This window comes from Brachyhypopomus gauderio, chromosome 11 (genome assembly GCF_052324685.1).
Source record: "Brachyhypopomus gauderio isolate BG-103 chromosome 11, BGAUD_0.2, whole genome shotgun sequence".
Lineage (NCBI taxonomy): Eukaryota > Metazoa > Chordata > Actinopteri > Gymnotiformes > Hypopomidae > Brachyhypopomus > Brachyhypopomus gauderio.
The window spans coordinates 7,328,459-7,352,152 of NC_135221.1; the positions used below are offsets into that span (position 1 = coordinate 7,328,459).

A 23,694-nucleotide genomic window follows, 5' to 3' on the forward strand; every position below is an offset into this window, starting at 1 on the left:
AACGCTCGTCAAAATGCAGTTAAACTGCTACTACATTTAGAATATAAATTTTATTTGTACCTTTTGGGAAAACAAACATACAATCAAAACGTAAATTATTCTAAACAGTAATTTTCATTCATACTAAAATAAATCACTTAACATGTGATCAACCGTAGTAATAAAATCTACATTATTATTTGGGCCTTAACAGGCACATATACATCCGTACATTTAAATTAACTGGCAGTTTTCCTTTCCCGGTTTTATTTTCCAGTTTCACCGTACACATGTCCTTTAAAAGGACAAGTTGATAAGCAGAGGTTCATTCGCAGTGTTATTCTTGTGCTCTTCTGGACTCCACTTTATAAGGGGGGAGCTCAGATCAATCAGCTGGAATAAAATAAAGTGTTTGTTACAAAATAAATCAGAAAATCATGAGAAATCAAGGCTAATGTGTTAACACTGGGAAATACTTGAAAAATATTTAAAGGGAAAATAAAAAATAAAAATCACACTAAATAAATAACTCATCCCTCACCTGGCCACCAAAACCCTTATTTGGGATGGTTTTGATCAGGTCTGGGGTGTTTGAGAGGTCAATAAGAACCTTCTCCTCCGGTTTCAAAACAGGAGGAGGTGCATCAACCAGCATCACCTTGGATCAAATAAAGAGAAGACGTGATTGCACACGCCAAGTTCCACACAAACACTGGCAATGCAGAACTAAACAAGTCATAATAATAAACTCTTATTACAGCATAAGGCATTATTCAAGATACATGGCTAGAACAGTTAATGGAGACTACAGAGCCTATTTTGCTCATCATTATAGTGCCTTATAATGGATCTTTCTTTAGATAAAAAAAGCCTTATACGAGACTAGTACTTTGTTTATTACCTCATTGATTTCCTGTCTCTCCAGCTTCTTCAGTAGATTGTTGTGTAGGGTATCCGCAGACGTCAAGTGTTTTGGGAGATTAGGTTTGGGCTGGTGAGGAGTCAGACCTGGGAATATCTTGGAAGGACTCTGCACTGCTGCTGGCTCACAAGCAGTGGGTCTATCGGCGTCCTCCTCCAGATTAAACACCAGGGAGCAAGGCTGAAGCACAGCCTGATCACAGGACTCCTCCTCGGGTTTTGTCGGCTCAACTGCTCCCTGGGGCACAATCTGCTTCAGCTGTCCTGGGCTAAACAGTCACAACCTTTTATTAAATAACTATAAGCAATTTGACCAATGTTAAATTACTATATCTATATCTGAGCATAATTACATTTCTAGACTATGAAAGTACAGCAGGGAGGACGACAGCAAGCCTCCAATCTTTAAGCATAATGTCTCATGAATTTATTTTATTTTTTTACTGGTATTTTGGTATTTATCATTTGCATAGAATTTAAAAACCCAATCCTGCAGTACCTAGCATCACCCATCCCCACGCTAGAGGCTGGTGACCGCGGCTCTGGGGTACGGCTTGAACCACCAAGGCGAGGCACGCTTTTGGGTGTGAGCATGGGAATACCAGACACCCGGCGGGATACAGGGGTGGGCAGAGCAGAAGGCCGCCTCAGTTTAGACTGCACAGGCTTCTCAGCTGCAGCGGAAGGGGTCTGCAGCCCCGGCGGTACAGGCACTGCAAGGCTCTGAGGAACACTGAACACATGAAGATAAAACATTAAAAATAAAAGCCACCGTTTGAATGCTGAAAATTTTGTAGAACAATATATGTTTGAAATGAGTATTGCTACATTACCTCTCCAAACTGCAAGTGGACATCAGCCTTTTTGGTTTCATAATTCGAGGGACATCAGGAGATGAGGTAACTATAAATCCATATGGACATGCACATTAGAAATTTGCTGATCACCGTTAATTCGGAGCTACTCCAAATTTAAATTCTGAAGTCTGCTACTGCACTACTGTGCCTCACCTTCAGATCTACGCACTCCTTTCAGTGAATTTGTGGGAGTAGGTGCCAGAAAGGCTTTCAGGTTGGAGTTCATCTTAACAGTGTTTCCAGTCTTAGCAGCAAGTATAGATATGCCAGGCATAGATGCAGCCCTCTCCATGGTCTTCTTGGCTGGCATTTGGTGCTGAATGGAAGACGCAGGGTCTGGTCTCTTAATGGGAGTGGCCTTGATAGGCCTGTGCAGAGGGTCTTTGCTTTTCCCACCCTGAACGGAGAGTGATGTTCGCCTCCCAAAAGACGACTCCAGAGGTTTGGGGATGGTGCCTGATTTGTGTCTGGAATTGGGCAGCTTATTGCCACTGCTGGGAACACGACCACTGATGCTACTCATGCTAGTGTTCAGGGAAGAACTGAGTTTGCCTGCATGATAAGTGATCATAGAATATTAAACCATGGATTGCACCAAATATCTACCAAACAGGCTGTTTTATATTGTTTTACTATTTTTCATTAAATGCATCTTGAAACAGCTTAATTTACATTGACACTAATGGCTCAACTAATTCCACAGTACTATATTAAATGTATATATGGCAGCATTTTGAAGACAACAGTAATGTACAACCTCAACAAAACGGAGTATAGTTATTACATCTCAACTTCTCTCCTAGAAGCTACAAGTGTACAGATCTCAAACTGAATAACAGGACAGGAAGTAAAGGTATTGAGTTTAATACTGACTTTTTCCTGTTGGAGAGACAGACAGGCTGGAATTGAAACTCGACACAGAAGAGGAGGAAGATGAGGTGTTTCTGCTTCGGTCCATCACCCTCCCATTGGGAACCAGAGGAGCTTTACGCACAGTAGGGCCTCTTAGTTCAGACTGATTGACAAAAACCCAGGAGCAACACCAGTTTACATAATCTCAAAACCAGTTACCAGCTTTTATCTACTCATACGTGGTTTATTATTTAAATCTACCTATTACCTTATGGAGATATTAGTCAAATGACATAGATGATATTTTAAAATGTCCATTCCCATTCAAGGCATTCTTAAATAAAGGAATGTCGTGTACATGTACCTTATTAGAGCCTGGGAGAGTCCTCTTTCCTGGTAAACTTGTGTTGAAGGAAGAATCACTCACATCAGAGGTTACACTAGTTGCATCAGAGAGGAGGTCTTCCATAGAGCCTGCTTTGCTTGTGTTTCTAGTGCCAGGGCTTCGTGTCAGGCCAAAACCAGCCTGAAACATTAACATTTATATAAACTAAACGTCTAATGATGCATAATCTTAAACTTCAAAGCCAAAATTTTTTTTTGCAGTTTGTGACTGCAAGTTGCCTTACTTTATTGGGTGGAGGGAGTCTATTTTTGCTTGGAGGTGCAGGTTGAGTGCAGGATAGTCGTGAGTTACCCATGGCTGAAGGTTTGCTGGATACCAGCCCCCTACTTGGCAGTAGGCTCTTACTTCGAGGAGCCAATTTAGTGACTGCATTCCTTAGAGGGCTGGAGGTGCTGATACCTGGTTTTCCAGCAGAGACACCACACATCTTCTGCAGTCTTTTCTGGATGGCTGGTGGCAGCTGTTTCATGGGGCTGTCCTGAACGCAGAAGGTTTCCCTCTTGATGGGGCTAGGAGCATCAGCGGGCTTGCTGAAGATACCCAGCTTGGCTGAGGAGTCCAATTCAAAGTTTTCTGTGTTTCCAGGCACAATGGAAACAGCTGGCATATTTTTTGTTTCAGGCTCCATAATGGTCCTCTCTATGTGGCTGGCTAAAACATTAGCCTCTCTACAGATCTCCTCAAAGTTCTCCTCAATTAGGGGCCTCCAGCTGGGCTCTTCACCCACAGAAGTCTCGCTGTTTACATTGTCTTTCATTGTGGTTTCTACTCCATGGGAAATACACCGCTCTTTATGACCAACAGGACCCATAAAGACCTCATCTTCAATGTCGTGATCCCCTTTAGAACTGGACGGACAAATTATTTACAGACAGCACATTGAAATGTAAACCAACACGTTTGGGGTTTGATTTCCCACCCTCACATAAGGGCATAAAAAACCCCCAACTGCCAAATAAAAATGAAGGTCTAAACTGCTTTATTACTTGCCCTAAATTTTTCCAAAGCCTGTACCTGTAAGGTTATGTGAACTATAATGCAGTTCTAAATGGAACAATCTATGCAGAGTTGGGATGTTCAAGTGAAATTTGCTATTCGATATTAAGGTATCTTATTTGACAAAAGCTATGGACATTACTCTCCACCCCAGCCATTAGGTCTTACAATTACAACATAGTTGTCTAAATGGTAGTAACAGTTATATTGCATGTGTGTAATGAAACCAGCAACTGGCAAAATGTAAACAAACCTTGCCGGTGACAGTGAAATATCAAAATCAAACTTCTCTTCAGTCAGTGAGCAAAAATCTAGGAAGGAACAATACAGAAGTAAAACGTGATTATCTACGACACGGGATCAAAATAAACTCGTGTCCATGTATTTAAAACGCACTGTACAATAAACAAGACAGCGAGCTATCTAACCACAGAGTTTACTACATGTGGCTTTTAGTTACACTTATAGCTGGTTTAGTTAGCTGTTTGCTAATGCAGCCATGTTAACACAGTTACCGTCGCTGGCTAGTGAAGTCATGGTCTCCAGGAAAGTCCAAAGTCCTGCAAATAAACAACATTAATGAGCTACTTGGCCAGTGTCATTCGCACAGTCTTCGTTGTGAATGTTGTTGGGTTTCATTTAGTGTACTGAAGAGCTCTTTTAAGATACAGGAGATACTACAACAATGTAAGCTTGTGTTTAGAGCCGCTACTCCACCTCACCTCACACACACCACCTCACACACACACCACCTCACACACACCTCACACACACACCACCTCACACACCTCACACACACACACACACCACCTCACACACACACACACACACCACCTCACACACACACACACACACACACACACCACCTCACACACACACACACACACCACCACACACACACACACCACCTCAGCTGTGGCTGCTTGGCTTTTGTCGTTAGCACCTTTGCTACGATTAGCTAACCTAGCAAGCTAAGTGACCAAGCGTGAAGGAAAGACACTCCACATGTTCATAACGACTACGACCGTTTTCATTCACATTTGCTTACCTTCTATTTATATGTTTTCAGTTACAAACGGACGGACGAGTTTTCGCTTCGCTTTATTTCGCCAGTTTTCTCCAGTGTCTCACACACCGCGTCACACTCATTTCAAATTTCGCGTGCGGCCGGATTTCAAAGATCACGTGGTGTAAGATGTGAAGCGGCATTGGTTGACAAAATGTCACGGGCAGCAATCATATGAGGGGATGTACCTAGGTTTAAAGTACTTAGAGTAAAAAAACGGGAATTTATCTATTTAGAAGGCAATAAACTCCATGAAAGGTCATGCTTGATGGACGAAAATGGTCAACATTATATTAAGCACGTTTAAATTCGAGTACTTTGATATATTGATTATAGTCAGATGAATAAAACGTAAAGAAAAATTACGTGAAAGTAAATACAGTAGTATGTTAGAACCAAATCAGTTGCTATAAAATCCACTACTTCACTGGACACGTTTCAGTGGTTCAAATGTACACAAGTATACTTTCTGAAGATCAACCTACTTTAGTATGCTAGTATGCAAAGTGTAAAGAAAGCAAGACGTCTGAAGAATCATCAAAGCAATGCAAAAACTACCTCAGCAATTGCAGAAAGTAAAGCCACAGGCAGACACATCTTTCTAGATCCCAAAAAAGGACACGTCCAGGGCATCTGGCCATCCAGTGAAAGGATTTGAAGAATGTGTAATTGCTTCTAATAAAATAGGTGCTATGTTTATAAGACTAACTACATATACAGTATGCATGAAAATCATTAACTATTGGTGCCAGCTGCAGTGTTTAGGTAATTTAGTATAGGTGTCAGTAAATGTACAATAGTTATATATTAAATGCTAATATTTTTTTATTGTCAAAAACCATAGATATTACTCATACTTTCAAATAAGTTTGACCACAATCACAAATAACACTGCTACACATATTACAATAGCAAAAATAATCCATAAACAGATGGATAAACATTTATTCCCAAAATAGGAATGAAACTACAGTGAAACAAAAAGCATTGTTTCTTATGAGTTTTCTAATATAATATACTTTTGATATGCAGCACAACCCACCATTGCCTATGGCCTACTCTGTAAACTACCGGTAAATGTTTTCATATCAATAATCACATATTTTCAAGTTTATTTTTGCTGAGAAAATGCATCCCACATCAACAAAGATTTAATTTCAACCTGTTAGACACATTCCAGTTGCTGTTCAATGTTTCTGGAGAAATAACGGGCAGCATTTTTGAGACAGTACATTACACATCATGCACACTGCACTCAAGCAGACAGCCCTGCCTTGACGCTCTCTTCTCTAGACACTTTTGCTTGATGTTTTGATGTGGACAAACATTTAGTGAAAATTAATGCAACCAATTGTTTCAGAAATAAAGAGTTAAGAGTGTCTGGTTACATTATTATTTCCACAAATACCCCATTTCCCTCTGCATATTTTACACACTGTAAACACATGAGCCCACCTACCGGATCACCATCATTCTATGAATTTGTATACAGCTAAAAATAAATCTCGCATACAGAGGAGTAGCAGCTATATAGGTGTCAATTTGCATTTTGTTCCCAATTTTATGCAAAATGAGACCTTTTCAATGTAAACAAAATATTTCTACTACAAAGCAACCAAACCATTGCATTTCACTGCTTCAACAAGTACAGTAAAAACTGGCAATTGCATTGAGACTGAGAAACTAGATTTCCCCGTCAACATTTTATTTTTTGTTATTTGTTTAATCATTTGTGTAAGCAATGTACAAATATTGATTTATTTTTTTCCCTTGTAGGACAGCTTGTTGGTGCACAGACCATGGAAAAACCTCTCCTATTGCCAGAATATCCTATAACTTGCTAAATATGCTCGCATGCAACAGCATTGGCTTGGTCTTTGATTGCATGGCTCTAGTGTGGGATTAGAATGGATGGAGTCAGAGAGATGTCTCCAGGCTGTGTAGTGGGCTACCAGGTGCCCGAGAAATGGCAGTGTTCACATCCTCATGATGCTGAAAGATTCTGCTGTCTATAGCATTATTGTTCCTGTTATATTGAGACAGAACAGGAGGAGGAGACAGAACAGGAGGAGGAGAGGGGGGCTCAGCACTGCGTTTTGTGGGCATATCCTCCTCCAGATCGGTGTCGTCAATCAGGGGGATGGCAGGCTCAGAGTCGTCGATGCGAAACTCCGGGTGGGTCATAAAGTTGTGGATGGAGCTACGAGACTCTGGGGTCTCCAGGCCTTCGTAGGGAGACAAAGCTTCCCGAAAGGCATTCACTACTCGAATCTGTCAGAGGAGGTTAGGAGAGAGACAAAAAAAATGTCTATACTGCACTGATGTAAATGCGAATAATGAAAGCTCTTTAATGGTGGCGCACATGGCGTCTACCTGAGTCTGGATTCTGTGGAGGCCCCTGCACCAGAGGATCCGCCCTCTCCTAAGCTCCATTTCAGCATGGTCAATCTCATCTAGGTCCTTCATCTCTTCCAACTCTTCCTCAGGGATCTCCTCCTTCTGTGTGCCATGGCCAGCAGTCTTCAGGAACTTTAGACGCCTCGTAGGGATGGCAGTGATCAGCTGTGAATGTGTCAAAGTATAAATAAGGACTTTGATATTATTTAATATATATTTTTAAAAGCTTTTCTTCTCCTTTTCTTTTTTAAGAGAAACCTGAAACCAAGACACAGTGACCTCACCTGACCCCAGAGGAGACATCCAAAGCCAAGGAAGACACACCACAGCCACTGCTCAATACTGAGGCCTACACAGCTAAAGGGCTTCCCACCAAACTGCACAATTATGATCTGCAAAAGAAAGCAATTCAATTCAATTAAGTTGTAATGAAGTATGATAGCCCATTACATTTTCAAGCTTGTTTTTTAAGCTCTTTGTTCCCTGCACAAGTTGCAAGTTGAAGATGAACATTGCTGAAATACTGTTGGCTTCACTTTACCTGAACAACAAATGTTCCAAACACAATGACGCAGAAGACCATGTTGTTGAAGATGCCATCAAAGACGTTTCTCTCGCCATGGATCTTGCGTGCATTGATCTCGTTGAAAAGCTGCATCATGACGAAGGTGTTGAAGACGATGGTGTAATGTTCCGAAGGTGGAGCATGCAGCGGAGCATTCCTGCCACTGTCGATGTCAAAGATCTCCTCCCCTGTCAGGGAGATAAACCACGAGAAGAATGTATGTGTACAGCATCTACTCCGGTCTGGTCTTATTCCAGTCCAACAGAAAAGTGAACAGTGGCCATTTGCTATTGGCCTGCATTTTATGCGCCATCCATAACCTATAAAGACCTATTAAGACATTACAGCTTTTGCACAAGTTTGCTACACAGCTCAACCAGTAACTGTAGTCCTCCACTCTTTCTGGTAGTAAATAATTTGGTACAAATACAGAGGTATAGGGCTCACCAGCAAACAGCAGAGTGAAGATGACGACAAGCTGGTAGACTGCATGGCCCAGAATGTTCTTCATCATGGTCCTGGAGACGAGGGGCTTGTTGCGACCGTACGGCTTCCTCAGCAGCAGGGTCTCGGTGGGCGGCTCGGTGGCCAGGGCCAGTGAGGCGAACGTATCCATGATCAAATTCACCCACAGCATCTGCACTGCTTTCAGCGGGGAATCCTTTGGGGAGGAAGTTTCGTAAAGGGAGTGAATCAGATTAGAAGTAGGAAAAAAAAATGTCTGTATACAAGCAGCATCTCGAAGACGCTGCCCAAATCAGGCCTATTAGTTGTCTTGTGTGTGATTAACTTGTAGATTAAATACACTAACTTGTGTGATACAAGCTCCCGTGAATGCCACAATAACTGCCACCACATTGACAGTGAGCTGAAACTGCAGGAACTTTGAGATGCTGTCATAGACGTTTCGCCCCCACATTACAGCCTTCACAATGCTGGTGAAGTTGTCATCCGTCAGGATAATGTCGGAGGCCTCTTTAGCCACATCGGTTCCAGCAATACCCTAAAGGCGTCATCACATGGACATGTCAGATTAAATTGACGTGTTTCGGTAGTATTTCACGGGTTTTTCAGAGTGTACTGACAGTTTTCTATTTTAGAGTTTTATCAAAATGGAGGACAAAAGAAATGTACTGTGATTATTTTTGATGGGCATACCATTGCAAAACCAACGTCGGCTTTCTTTAAGGCAGGGCCATCATTTGTTCCGTCACCTGTTACTGCAACCACTTGTCTTTGTTCTAGAGCAGTGCTGTCGATTATTCCTGAGCAAGAAATTCCAAACTCATTGTTTAACTTTTACTTTAGCCAACCCCCCTCAACCACACATGTACAGACACACACATGCACAGACACACACACGCACTAAAATCTTACCTTTTACTAATGTATGCTTATCCGTTGGTGAGGATCTTGCCAGCACTCGCAATTTGGGCCAGATTTTGTCTATGCGTTCTTGTTCAATCTGAAAGGAATCAAAACAGCACACTGACGCGAGACATGATATTTATCTTCCTCCTGTATGATAACATTTCAGTATTGGATTACAATCAAATATTTGACTGAATAATCTTTGATTAGCCATTATTCATGACAACATAACCATACGTTTCCATATAATGCAGCTCCAACACATCCTGATATAAACACATCCTGGTGAATTGTTGGCAACTTGCCTCCCCTAGTTCATTGCGTATCCGCCTGTTGAACTCTTTGCCCTCGAGGCACAGGAAGTCATCTCCAGGGTGGAGTATGCCACACTTGGTGGCAATAGCACGCGCAGTGTTTATGTTGTCTCCAGTAACCATGCGCACAGTGATGCCAGCTCGCTGGCATTTTTTTATAGCGTCAGGCACCTGAGAGAGTAATAGGTTATACCCCGAAATCACCACACCGATGTACGCTAATGACAGCGCAGGAAGAGCAGAATGTTAAATCAGCCAATCAGCTTCCACTATCCTCCATCACACACACACACACAAGTCCAGGACACAAAAGTGCACCCAGGAAGTTAAATCAGCCTCACCTCCGGCCGCACAGGGTCTTCGATGCCCACCATGCAAATGCAGGTGAGGCCTGTGAAGATGTCTGCCTCATTGGCCCAGTCGGGTTCTCCCTCGGAGGAAGGGAAGTCCCTGTACGCCAGGCAGATGGTCCTCAGGCCCTCAGAGGCCATGGGCTCAATCACATTGCTTACTACATCATCTCGATCTCTGGGCTTGAAAACCTTGGCATCACCGCTAGCCGTCAAGATTTTGCAACACCTGCAAACACGTAGAACACGCGTTAGCCAAAGCATTTATACAAAAGAACGTACTGATGTCAATTCAGAAAGTATCGGTTATAATCACACATGCAATGCTTTCAATATAATTTAATCTTTAAAAAAAAAAAAACAAACAAACATTACAACTTTAAAATATACAGTAAAGCATGACTTTCACCTTCACCTATACTAGATTCAATGCAAACTTACTTCTTCAGGAGAATTTCAGAGGCTCCTTTACTGAACATCCTGTAGCCTCCGTCAGAACACTTAAGCACCGTGCTCATGGACTTCCTTATGGAGTTGAAGGTGTATACTTTAAAGAGTTTCTCTTCAGGGTATTCATTACGGATGACCTGGTAGTCTTTGTTCAAGTCAAGAACAAACCCCAGCAAGGCACATTCAGTTTTGTTCCCAACCTGACGGGGTAGTCCACCTTCCTTCTCAGGGGGCTAGATACACACGCCACACACACCACAGACGCATTTCAGAGAAAATAGAAAAAAGATACCCTGCTAGTTTAGGTTCAATATTCTCTCTTCAAGATCACTGATCAGCAGTAACATAGGCACATTACTTACGGGACATACACAGAGTCACACACATGCGTATAAACTACACTGTACGTTGGTTCTCACCAGAATTTTGGTGGTGTATGCCGAGTTAACGCTGATGCCCAAGACAAGCAGGTCCATGGTCTTGCTTGCAATGAGAGAAGGCTCTGGGACACTGGGGTAGTATTGGTCTCCCACATACACCTGCACCACAGTCATTCTGTTCATGGTCAAGGTGCCCGTTTTATCCGAGCAGATGGCAGTGGCATTCCCCATCGTCTCACACGCATCCAGGTGTCTCACCAGGTTGTTGTCTTTCATCATTTTCTAAAAGACAAAAATTTGGACACACTGACTAAATAAAGACAGAGCATCTTTTGATCAGTACTGCTTTCAATTCTACATTGCTTTTCAATTATATATGAAATGGCATGTATTGAGCCAAGTTATCATGTGGTTAAATGCATCCATTAAATTACATTTATGAAACCATTTGCATTATGCACATGCAAAACTCTTACTTTGACAGAGAAGGCTAACGAGATGGTGACAGCAAGGGGGAGGCCCTCAGGCACGGCCACAACCAGAACTGTGACTCCTATGATGAAAAACTTGACAAAAAACTGGATGTAGACAGGAGTGCACTCTTTGATCCATGGAATCCCCTGGACCCAAAAGGTGTCCACCATAAAGAGCACCACCAAGATAATAACTGTGAAGACGGACATAAAGAGACCTGGAGAGCACACACACACACACACACACACAGACACAGACTTCAAAAACAGATACATGTCAATAAAACAAACTGAAAATTAAAAAAGTTAGGGGCCCAGTGTTAGGGGCCAGTCACAATAGCAAATTATTCCCTCATTCTAACCTGCTTTTCCAATTTGCACAGCTAGTTTGGTGAGTTTCCCTTGAAGTACGGATTTCTCCTTCTTGGGCAGGCTGGTGGTCTTCTCCTTGACCTCAATCTCATTGCTGAGAGGCTGAGTCTCCACACTAGCACCATCTTTACATGGACAATCAATACCCACACACAGCAGTATATTCTTACTAATGGTGTCACACACATTTAATCAAATACAACACAAGAGAATATCTTATTCCATTCAGCATTATTAACTTGGTCCCAGCCACGTGAGCATATTTGGCCAATAAAGCTTCTGATTCTGATACTGTGTACAAGTGATTGTGCGAGTGAAGAATTTTTGCCTGAAATATCTTATTGCCCGAAAGCTTCATGGACCACATAGCAATTTTGACTCTTTCTACATTAAATTCCACTTTAAACAATATCATACTCATGCACATACATGTTAATTTAGAGCTGTGAATCATCAGAAGCATTTTTAGTAAACTACACAAATGAGCTCTTGCACAAAAAGCAGTGAACTAGGGTCACTCATACAAGACTATTTTTCACCATATGTGGAGTCAGATGCAATATTAGGAGTCTTTCTCTGGTGTGCTCGTTAATCCTGGGCCAGGGATTACCCTGGATGAGTTCTGTGCTAAGCCAATTCACACACTACCATTTGAAACTGAACATCCTACAACAACCAAAAATGAATACACCCTACCTTCAATCAAAATAAACTAAAATCCCAAATTCAATAGTTCCAAACTCCATGGAAGGAAACCTTTGAGGTTCAATGTGTGGGGGTGTGCACGTGTGCCAATGTAATGTGCAACAAAGGAAGAGTTCTCACATCAGAGGGCTCTATATCCCCTTGGCAGCAATCAGTATAAGCCAAAAGTACTGGTTTCTTAAGTCACTGGGCCATACCACATGGCAGTGGATGTTCTCAGACCTTAAGAAGACCCTCAAGAAACCATAGAACACCACACATTACAGTACAACTCAGCCCACTGAACTAACACCCACAAGTGGCAGCTTTGAGTTCAAGCAAGGAAGGTCTCTGGATTCCATCACAAAGCAAAACCTTCCCAATATGATGAAAACTGGATGCATTTTAAAGTCCTTACCCATATTTTTGGCAGATACATCGTGGTTTTTGTCTGTTGGAAGAAAGGATGATATATTCACACATCATACTAATGCAGGACAAAAATGTGTTTAAGTAATGCCTGAAGGATGTAATGTTATAGCTTTGTATTGCTACATCAGTGGATAGGAAACCAAATATCCATAGTAGCTCTGAAACCAACCATTCATTCTGTCTTTCTGAAAACTTCATCTCATTCAGTGTAGTGAAAGGCAGGAGCCTATTCCAAAAACACAGGGTGCAATGTAGGTCCACCAAAGGCCACACCCACTAATCAACTAAATTAATACACAAGTATGAGAATGAATTCAGTTTATAGCCTGCTTTACACACATGCCATCTTTATGTCTTAAACTGTGGATGCAATCTCACTGTATCTGCAGTGCACACAGTGAGTAGTACAGACAGTCATCCAGTGAGGCACATTATGCAAAAACAGCATTACCAAAACAGATGGAAACCTGAGCCCATTACAGTTAACAGCGTTTACATTTAACACATGAATGTTTCGAGTGCCCAGATTTGTGCACTTTCTGCTGACGTCACGAACCCTAAACATGCAACAGTGTGTTCCAACCCAGACACGTCTGCCCTTATAGTAGTGCAGAACAGACAAGGGCAACTTTCACCCGCAGCCTTACTTTGGTTGTCTTTTTTCTCCTTATTTTTCTTGTCGGCCTTTTTCTTCTTCTCCTCCTTCTCCCTCTTCTTCCTCTCCTTGCCCTCTTGTTCAGTTTCACAGTCATCGTCTCCCACACCAAGAAGGGTGAAGATGATCCCGGTCTGAGAGTGCACACCCACAGCGGTCACCAGCATTCTCCCAGAGCCCTCCATCACATGGGTCCCTGCAGCAGTAAGACATGTGATAATACACAAGTGCACCAAAAAGCAGCTGAAACATGGCAGGAAACAAAGAAGCGGATACAATATTGCGAGATATTTTATTTAATGCAGGGAAGCATCTGATGTGGGTAAGTAAAATCATTTTAAGTTGTTTTCAAGTTCATTGTAAAATTGTTTGAAGGGCATTACATTACCTACATCAGTTATTTACTATAAAACAACTGGGCTTGCAGTTTGTAGGAGGGTTTGTCTCTGGGCTTTAGACAGGGCAATCTCTTAGTGTAGCGCAACTTCCTCTGAATTAATCAAAGTTTTAGTGAATCAAATTCAATCTACTGAACTGTTGTGCAGGAATGAGAGCACTTAATGTTTGGTTAAAGTAAAACATCACTAATGTATCTGGCACAGAAAAACTGAGGACTCAAAACCTGCGAGCAGCATGGGGTCTTTGTCCCGTGTCTTTCGGACGTGGTCGGACTCTCCTGTGAGAGAGCTCTCGTCAATTTTCAGGTCATTTCCTTGGATCAGCACTCCATCAGCAGGGAGGAGGTCACCTGAAGACACAGCACCATTCAGACCTTCAAGCCTCTAACGCAGCCAAGAGCCGCATTACTTCACAAGCCAAAACAAATGTTTTTAAATCAGCTAGAACAGGTAGAAAAGACCCAAAATGCAGACAACGTTTTGTTCGGCTGCTTCTATTGCCAACGCTTCAGCAATGTGAAGCAGGTGTGACGTAAAATGTCAGAGCTGCAGGGCGAAGGAGAGGCAGGTCACCATATTTCACTTGCGCGACGTCTCCGACCACCATATCCACCACGGGGATGTGAAGGACCTGGCCCCCTCGCACCACGGCGAACTTCTGCTCCAGCTCGATACGGCTCTGCAAGCTACGAAACTGCTTCTCCTTGCTCCAGTCATTAAAGGCAGTGACGAAGACCACACAGACGACAGACAGGAGGATGGCGGCACCCTCGATCCAGCTGGCCTCAGACTCGTCGTCCATCGCCATGCTGGCCGTCCTTCCGCAGCCTGAAGCAGACACCACAGTCAGTCAACAGAGCAGCAGCGGGACACGCACAAGAATGCACACTGCCACAGGGAGATAAGGGCCCAACACACTAGCAAGGTGCTCTCCTGTGACGAACGATTAGTACTTTTTATTTTTATTTTTTGCTAAACTACAACCTGAACCTGGTTTTATTAACCAGCACTTTCTTACTTTGGGAACACACAAAAATATCCACAATTGCCTTAAATCATTTAGCTTAGAAATTTGTATTTGAATACCTACAAATACAAAATTAGAAAAGAACAAGCAACGTGCTCAAACAAGCAGTTCTGAGTTACTTGAAAACTCAAAGCATTCAAATAAGCCAAACGTCCTAAAGCTCAGGCTTCTCTGCCATATCAGCCATTTTGAGAGAAATGCTGCAATATGCAGGATACTGATACACTTCAAATACCTGAAGCACTCACGTTCTCTTTCTGCATCTGGAGGTCTATAAAAGGAAAGGCCTAAGGAAATTATGGCTGCGACTTCCAAAATAATCAAAGTGACATCTTGCAGAGCTTCCCACACTAATTGAAGGAATGTTTTGGGCTTTTTAGGAGGTATGAAATTCTTCCCAAATTCTTCTTTTCTTTGTGCAATGTCATCAGCATGCCCACTTAACCCTGAAGGAGAGAGAAACACACACACAAATATCAAAAAGAATATTTATCAGGATAAATATGTCTCCTTGTTCTTGTGCTGTAATAAATTTAAGTCTCACTTTGATTGTGTATTGGTCTCGGTCAGAGTATGATACCTGTTTAGATAATTGCCTAGATACTCTCTGAACAGTCCACTATTACAGCCCAAATGATTTCACTCCTGTAAGCATCACTGACCAGACCTTGACACATTGTATTATTCATCTTATTTTACATAATGCAAGTGCAAACATTCTAATTTTGATTCACAAGAAGCTAAAAACTATACCCAAGAAAACCACCCAGTCAGATTTCCACAATCACAACCCTGGCCCCTGAGAATCACAATATGTGCACGGTTGTGCTGAACACAAGTCCAGAACAAGAGAACAGGACTAATCAGCAAAGCCGTGTGTAAGAACTTTACACCAGATTAGCCAAGAACCCGGGGGTCCATTTCAATATTGAAAAGCTCTCTGATTCTTCACAGAATGATGACTTACTGTGAAAGAGATTTGTAGGATTATTAACTAAATATAAGAATGAGGTCAACCCAAGTATACAGCTTTCTGCTCCTGTGGGTGCATCCCCAAATAGCAATCCTTTATCCAGCAAAACAACACTTCCATTTTAACTATTTGGTTAAATTCTGAATTATTGGAACCATCCCCACAATCACATAATCTCTTGGACATCTATTATATAGGGGATATTTTATTTAAACATTATGGCATAAAATCTAGCTCATAATGCATTACAACACATTATATATTTATTTGTGTGATTATAAACTGAAAAGACATTCAAACTTTAATGTTGATGATCGGCAAAATTATAAGGCAAAGTGTTTGGTGGTTTATTTGCCGTTGTTAGTCAAATTGCCACATCTTGGCCGGGAAGCAGCAGGCAGCCCCTCCCTCATCCGGATAAGAGAATCACCAATTAGGCTTTAGAACACAGTTCAAGCCTATAAACGACTTTTCCAGTCCCTATTTGCATTTGACTGCAATCCCTAGCATATCCTTGTCATGATTCTACAACCTTGGTTACCTGACAGAGAACTATGAGCAGAACCAGAACAGACTAACAATTACAAGCTACATTATGTGCAATAGGACAAAGTGTACTATGTTGCAGTTATACTGCTGCATATTGTCATTTCAGTATGCTTTATATTCAAACTCTGGTGAACTCATGATGCAACATGGTTTAAAACTGTATCTCAACTCAACCCAATTGTGGAATTTACTCAGGTAAATAAATTATGCTGATCGTTTCCAGTAATCCTTAAATATGGTGAATTCAACTACTTTGTTGTACGTTAACTCACAAATATTGTTTCATCATGGTTTACAAGAGCAGAGGATATCTGGTATTTGTTCAGTCACACTGCACAAGTGATCCCTGATTCTTCAAACTGTTTAAACCTTGACCAGATCACTCGGTGAACATGTTCACCAACCCTAGCAGCCATCCCAGCTCTCTTCACCTTCACGCACAGTACAAACAAGAGCAATGCAGCGCAGGACGTGTGTGCAGCATTCAGCAGCCCAGGTGTGTGTGGGAATGGAGCCGTGAAGAGTTCTGCTCTCTGGTTCGAGGTGAGGGGGATTACATGTAATAAATCAGTGTGCTCCCACACGTCACCAGCATGCTATGCTGCACAGCAGGACAAAATGTGCCAGCCCATAGGCCAAGCCCAGTCTCAGGTAAGGCCCCACACATTTAGCTCACTTTGATGAAAGTCATTTATCTTGTATGAAGAATGAAACCCAGAGAAATATCAGTGAACATGGAAAAACCATTTTGGCTATTTTGTATTTTACAGAAAGGTCTGTCTGGAATATCCGTGGGAAATGTAAGATCATTGTTGTTCTAAGCTAATTAGTAGGAATTGTTTTTATAATCCAGCACATTTATCTAAATAGTTTATTTAAAATATATATATTTTGTATTCAATATCAACCATGGCCAATCCAACTAGATACAGAGAAGGCCACAGTCAAGTCTAATCTAGAAATGTTTGAAGGCAGCTTGAGAATGTCAAAACTATTACACATTTTGGTGAAATGTCAGTTTTACGTGGAAAACATGTAGACCGACAAATGTACTTTGGTAAATGTTTTGTGCTATAAAAATGGTGTTATTCATCTATATTTATTGTCCACTTGCCTCACGAAGACAATAATAATGACCAATCAGTGTGCCTCAATGTGCTACTACTAAATCAACTTTTTTGCTTTTTCACCCAACACTGCCAACAAAGTGAGTGACATCCGATGTGCCCTCAAACACCGGTGACTTCACTTGTGCTGGGGTAGCAGCTCAGCATATGTCAAATATCAAAATAGATCTGAGAAGGAAAGCACAGGCAGCTGATGTGGACAGGGTTCTCTCCAGGCCACTGCTGAACTTCAGCCCATCTGAAATCTGATGCAGGGAATAAGAATTTACATCGACTTCCGCATTTTATCTTAATTATAGATGTATAAGGAAAAATAAAAATAAAAATCACAACTCAAAAACTTAAATCACAGGAAGCCAGAACAATGAGCTACAAAGTACTTTGGTGTTGTTGTATTATTAGCCACAGCAAGCATCAGATTCACCTCAGATAAGAGGGCAGTAAGCTTAATCTCTGGATGGTAAAATGATCTATATTTACCCTCTGTGGGTGAAGACTTCAGTCTGGAGCAGAGTCCCTCAATATCTCCATAACACTCCTGGATTCTCTGTAATCCTTCCGGTCCTCTGGCATCCATGAGCAGTTGAAGCTCTTTGACAGTGCAGCCAAAATCTGCATCATGGTTGGTGCTGGCCTTGTACTTGGACCCACGGAAGGAATTCTGGGACATATCTCCTCTGATATCTCCGCGAAATAGCAAAGAAGAGGCTCCCCACAGAGAAATCCAAACCTTCAGTTCCAAAATCCAGAATTTATAGATTTCAAGAGGGTAAATGGATGCATGTAAATAGATATATCCACTTCATGCATCTGTGTGTATTTTTTCATCTTGATTTGACTGAGGTCACTGAAGATCCAGGTTGGGTGAGTGCACTCCAAGCTGCATCTGAAAGGGAGACATAGGAATCATGGCATTTTTATTAACAGTAAATAAACATTTCATATGTTGAATAGGGGACATTACCCTGCAGGTTTTTAGCACTCTTAGCACACTGATCATTCACATTCTAATACAATAGAAGCAAGTTACATTGATTGCCCATAACTGTGGACTACAGTTGTCAGGCATGCCAAAGCCCGCACCATGATCAATCAATGGGAAAGTCACATTGACCAGTGTCAACTATTTTTGGAGTAGTTAACAAGCACGCAAAGTTAGTCAATGTATTCCACCAGCCTTCCATCTGAAAAATCTGCCCAAAACATTTGAAAGGCCAATATTTCAGCTAAAATATTAGACTCCACTTCTAAAAGTGATTCTATATTTAGCCAGTATATAGGCTACAAAACTGATACAGATTCAAATGTAATAATACACAGGAAAAGACATTAAATGTCTTTTGCCAACCATTAGCATTTCACACAAGAGCCAGCCGACTCATTCATTATAGATTATTATTCTACCTCTGAAAAAAAAACTACTTATTAGCAAGAATATTTAAAAACACTTAACTAAAAATAGCCCAGGAAAAACAATGAAACTGGCAAGCGTCTGTACTGTAAGAATTGCTGCCAAATAAGCATTTAGACAAATATACAACATGCATAACTTAAAGATGAGAAGTTCTAGAGTCAATGCAAAATGTAATTTCTTCCAGTAAAACAAGTGAGATCTAGAGACAATTATACCATACTAGTGTACAGAAACAATCAAGTTTACTACAGCACTCATTACAGGATTTGCACATTTGACTTTTTTTAATAACAGCAAAAACTACACAACCCATGCAAATGTGCTTTCTAATTAAGCTGAACCAAAGACCTATACAAAAAAAAACAGCCAACCTAGTCACTCAAAACAGCTCCCAATACCTCTAAAGACACTCATTTAGCACCAAAAGCTCCCGACATTGATTCACAAAGACCAGACTTACAGCCAAGGAATGAATGTTCTGTCTCTTCAGTGAGAAGAATTTGCCCTTCAGCGCAGAGGTCTTGAGCGGGGCAGTCTTCACCAGTGGAAAAGGCTGGATGATTATCACAGGAAAGCCTCCTGCTTAATCTAATTAGGCAATCTGTGGTTGTACTCATGAAGAACCAGTCGACAGAGTAGACAAGCCACAGCGGAGAGGACACATCCCTTCTTTCTCTCTCTGCATGTGCGCACCCACACATGCACACACACACCCCATTTTTTGTTTATGGGTGAGATATTACACTGTGCAATAGCTCAGAATGTAATAGTTTCTGAACACAAGCTTCTGCTCTTTTTGCATCAATGTGTTTTGCTTGAGGGTTTTCTGAGAAGGAATTTTTAAATCATCATCATTTTCTCTGACTGCAGATACAAGCCCAGTCCAACTGTAAGAAATAGCCTATTCTACAGATTTTGGAATTATCAAAATAGGCAATTCTCAAAACTTGATTAAATACAAATTGTAAAAAAATATAAAATGATAATTAAAAGGGCAAACATGAATGATAATTCATATTGTTATATTCAGTATCACAGACTTAAACAATGAAAACTTAAGTCTTTCTGTATGCAATCTGGAGGATAACAGAGCTGGCAATCATCTAAAGTTTGTTTCCAGAATAGCAGATAAATAAACTTACTAGTCATAAAACTGCTAACATACCCACGTGTGTTAGAGTATGTACAACACCCTAAAGACGTTCCCTTCCAATCACTGTCACTCATTTTCCAACAAAGCTCATTTAACCTTTCATTTGGTAACTGCCCCAAGCTGTATGTGCTTTCAGAAAGGCAACTCATTACTTAGTGTCATTCTTGTATGCGTGAACACACCATCAATACATCAAAAGAGGAAACATTCTAGCGTAGAGACATCTCTAGAATGACAGCAGTGGAAAATCAAAACAAGAGCATCTCCTGCTGCTGAACTAATTACTTCCTCCAGAGGTCAAAGGTCACACTGCGTAACCAAGCAGACTCGTTAACAATTAAATGACAAAAACCACTTTTCTAACAGGAATAATAAAAAGAACAAAATGTGATGCTGTAAAGATGAATTGTGCGTCTTTTTAACATAACCATTATGGCCTGTTACACACGCCCTCCCCCAACACAGATATCAACAGTATAGCCCATTTTAAACACCATTTGATTTCACTGACCAAAAAAAGATCACGTGTACCAGACAAAGCATTGGAGCCATGCAAACTGAGCATGAGGACCCCAAACACAATGTTGCCACAGTTCAGAAAGTTCATACGATTTCTAGTATGGAAAAATATCTTTCCCACTAAGGTGGCTCATTACTAAGTGGTTTGTTCTGCCAGAGGGAAATTTAATCTGGATTACGTGTGTCCAGATATACATGTCCAAGTACCTCTTTTAACCATCTAGAACAAAACTGAGATCCATTATTTTATCTCGGATTTAGAAAAGGTTGACGTAGATAATGCTGAAATATCCAGATCGGTATTTGGAAATCTTTGTATTAGAAGTCAGCCGCCACCTGCTGGACAGATAAGTTATGTTTTAAAAAAGGAATACATAATAAACCATTTCAAAAGAAAAATTTCCATCCTCGTAAACTGTTGCAAAGTGAGGTCCCAAAGTGAAATCTGGATTCACGTCCTTACACTCCTTCTGTTATTAATTCGTTCAATTAAGTTTAAACTGCTCTATGGTCTTTAACTGGTCAGTAGCTGTGACCTGAACAAGAATGAACTTGCATTCTTCTGCCTAGGGGTAGAAAAGAAAATGCACCGGAGTAATGACGACATTCACCAATTAATAGGCACGACTTCACAATAACATACACCAATCGTGTTTTTTTTTTTGGGGGGGGGGGGGGGTTCTCTAAATTGGTATTTATTCAATTTCTGTAAGAAATTTGCTGTTCATCTACTCCAAAACAACCTTGCTATATCTAGATCTACATTTAACTCCGTGATTGAGGGTGATTCGGGGGTTGGGTCGGATTAGAAATACTTGGTACTGGAAACTGGTACTGGTAAATTCAAATAATCGGGATAGAAAATGCTAGAATCTATTCAATCCGATTGGTTTGATACTGCCGAATTTCTTAAAAAAACATTTGCACTGGCGTAATCTACCAGATGTAAACACAACAGAGACAGAGCGTTTCTGGATTAGGTCTATATTAAAACCAAAAAAGTGGTTTCGGATGTTTAAACATTTAGAGGAAATTACATATTTGACGAGAGGTATCACATCTGGGGCAATGTTTATGAATCTAAAATATTTAAAGCTCCGGTTAGTACATCCCAGTCAAACACAAGGCGGTGGCCAACAATACCACCAGCACACACGAAGCCAATTAACTCTTACTGTATAATTTGATAACATGCATAAATCCCCCACAATTGAACTAAAAAGTTGACACTAATAAGGGTCCAATTAGTTCCTTCCTTAATAAAGCTATGGAGATTATGAATGAGGCTAGTTCTTGTTTTAGCCTTATTTGACACATCTTCGGTTAACTACAACCTTGAATGGCCAACCAATTGGCTACAGGGGATTTTTTTTTATTTCAGAATTTTATGTGCAAGACTGTAGTTTTAGATCCTGTACCATCTTTGCATCCGAACGCTAAAACTCTCCAAAACTCTTTATTAGTAGAAAAAAACTATTTTGTTCATTTTATAATTCATTTATTTTAGAAATACATGGCAAGAGACAAACGACTTGCATTCTACCCTAAATCCCAAGAGGAAACTAGGTGCGCCGTTGACAAGGAGGCGGCCTGGTGTGCTCCAATCATATAGCTAGTTTTAGCACATAATTGGCAAGAACAGCTTGTATCCATCATCACGCCACCTGCTACAGGAGATGCAGCCCATTAGCTTTTTGTTTTTGCGTGTTTGACGAGTATCTTACTTTAAAAGGGCATCAGGGGTGACGATGAAAAACATGAAAAGGTGTATATTTTACACATCGTATGTTACAGTTTCATTTGGGAGGAACGTTTACATGTGAAACATCAAATCTGTGTCCGATTAGATATAAGAACAGTTGATATGTTGCAGTTAAATTGATTAAATAATGATCGGTGTGGTTAAAGCTAAACTAGAAACAACGACATTGAAACTTACTTTCCGCTGTGAAGTGTCTGTTACATCCCCTCGACGTTACTTGCAGAACTGTGTTCACAACTCATTCTGTAAAATAAGCCCCGCCCACAACACAGCTCCATGAGTATTTACGTCATGATGCACAGCTTGTGATTTGCATCCCTATTGGCTCCTGTTCATTCCAGGTACAGGTATCCATCTGCAGTACTACAAGAAGAAATGCTTAATCTAAACGTAAACCTGATTTGCTCTATAATATTATTATTCCCGAAGACAACGGCATTTCTCATTTTCTGATCCGTGAGACCATATTTCAAGTCTCCAAAGTCATGTAGCCTACTACCAAAAACTAGTAGATAAATTTTCCTATTACTCTCAAATGTAGTCTGAGATATGTTATCACTCGTAGCGCAAAAGCAAAAAAAAAAAAAGCAAAAAAAAAAAAATATATATATATATATATATTTTTTTTTTTGCTTTTTTGTTTTGCTTATATATATATATATATATATATATATATATATATATATATATATATATATATATATATATATATATAATAAAGGTAAGTAGGTAATAGATAGCTGTATATATATATAGAAAGAGAGAGAGAGAAAAGGTGTGTGTGCGTGTGCATGTGTGCGTGTGTGTGTGTGAAGTCAAAAAGAGAGAGATTCAAAATTCAAAATTGTTGTACACAGAGTTTCCAGAAAAACAGGACATTTTGGACAGTGCAAGCAAAGCAAATCTCTCTCTCTCTCTCTCTCTCTCTCTCTCTCTCTCTCTCTCTCTCCCCCCATCTCTCTCTCTGTCTGTTTCTCCCTCTCAATGTACTTCACTACAGTTTTTATATATCTCTACATCCTTTACTGCTATACGTATGGTCTATATATATATATATATATATATATATATATATATATATATAATCAGAGATCTCAGATGTTGTTCTATCTGCCTGTTTGGGGATCAAAGACCCAAGTATTCTGATTAACACAGGAAACACTGTTGCCTTTACCTTCTGCATCATTTCGAGCTTTTCCCTCAGCATTTCAGTTTTTTTTGTGTACCTTGTGCTTGATGTTGCCATCACATG

The 23,694-nt window shown here is 40.6% G+C and overlaps 2 protein-coding genes across 2 annotated transcripts; both read right to left on the reverse strand.

Annotated features, from left to right (window-relative positions):
- Positions 1 to 31: 31 nt before the first annotated feature.
- gtse1 (G-2 and S-phase expressed 1) lies at positions 32 to 5,212 on the reverse strand. The gene is made up of 12 exons (XM_077021519.1): positions 5,060 to 5,212; positions 4,527 to 4,571; positions 4,265 to 4,322; positions 3,239 to 3,863; positions 2,974 to 3,135; positions 2,631 to 2,772; positions 1,911 to 2,309; positions 1,734 to 1,803; positions 1,400 to 1,633; positions 881 to 1,169; positions 521 to 637; positions 32 to 372 (listed from the first exon to the last, which is right to left on the reverse strand). The coding sequence occupies exons 2-12, from the start codon at positions 4,546 to 4,548 to the stop codon at positions 277 to 279; spliced, it is 2,214 nt and encodes a 737-aa protein (XP_076877634.1). The 5' UTR covers positions 4,549 to 4,571; positions 5,060 to 5,212; the 3' UTR covers positions 32 to 276.
- Positions 5,213 to 5,923: 711 nt separating this feature from the next.
- atp2b1b (ATPase plasma membrane Ca2+ transporting 1b) lies at positions 5,924 to 22,750 on the reverse strand. Its single transcript, XM_077021518.1, has 21 exons — positions 22,620 to 22,750; positions 18,075 to 18,480; positions 15,194 to 15,391; positions 14,487 to 14,746; positions 14,143 to 14,263; positions 13,513 to 13,716; positions 12,852 to 12,884; positions 11,740 to 11,874; positions 11,381 to 11,595; positions 10,944 to 11,186; positions 10,516 to 10,757; positions 10,066 to 10,303; positions 9,716 to 9,895; positions 9,417 to 9,504; positions 9,198 to 9,304; positions 8,851 to 9,042; positions 8,487 to 8,700; positions 8,016 to 8,227; positions 7,759 to 7,866; positions 7,451 to 7,639; positions 5,924 to 7,348 (listed from the first exon to the last, which is right to left on the reverse strand). The coding sequence occupies exons 2-21, from the start codon at positions 18,262 to 18,264 to the stop codon at positions 6,995 to 6,997; spliced, it is 3,723 nt and encodes a 1,240-aa protein (XP_076877633.1). The 5' UTR covers positions 18,265 to 18,480; positions 22,620 to 22,750; the 3' UTR covers positions 5,924 to 6,994.
- Between the last annotated feature and the right edge of the window lie 944 nt (positions 22,751 to 23,694).

What these genes read in the sequence shown, in the direction of transcription:
- gtse1 (XM_077021519.1), bottom strand. Translation starts at nt 4,548, where the DNA reads ATGACTTCACTAGCCAGCGACG. An exon ending in TGTCTCTCCAACAGGAAAAA is followed by an intron (nt 2,310 to 2,630) that starts GTCAGTATTAAA and finishes CTTATCATGCAG; the next exon opens with GCAAACTCAGTTCTTCCCTG. An exon ending in AGGAGTGCGTAGATCTGAAG is followed by an intron (nt 1,804 to 1,910) that starts GTGAGGCACAGT and finishes ATGGATTTATAG; the next exon opens with TTACCTCATCTCCTGATGTC.
- atp2b1b (XM_077021518.1), bottom strand. Translation starts at nt 18,264, where the DNA reads ATGTCCCAGAATTCCTTCCGTGGGTCCAAGTACAAGGCCAGCACCAAC. An exon ending in AAGACCCTGTGCGGCCGGAG is followed by an intron (nt 9,896 to 10,065) that starts GTGAGGCTGATT and finishes TTACTCTCTCAG; the next exon opens with GTGCCTGACGCTATAAAAAA. An exon ending in TTGGAACATTTGTTGTTCAG is followed by an intron (nt 7,867 to 8,015) that starts GTAAAGTGAAGC and finishes TTTCTTTTGCAG; the next exon opens with ATCATAATTGTGCAGTTTGG.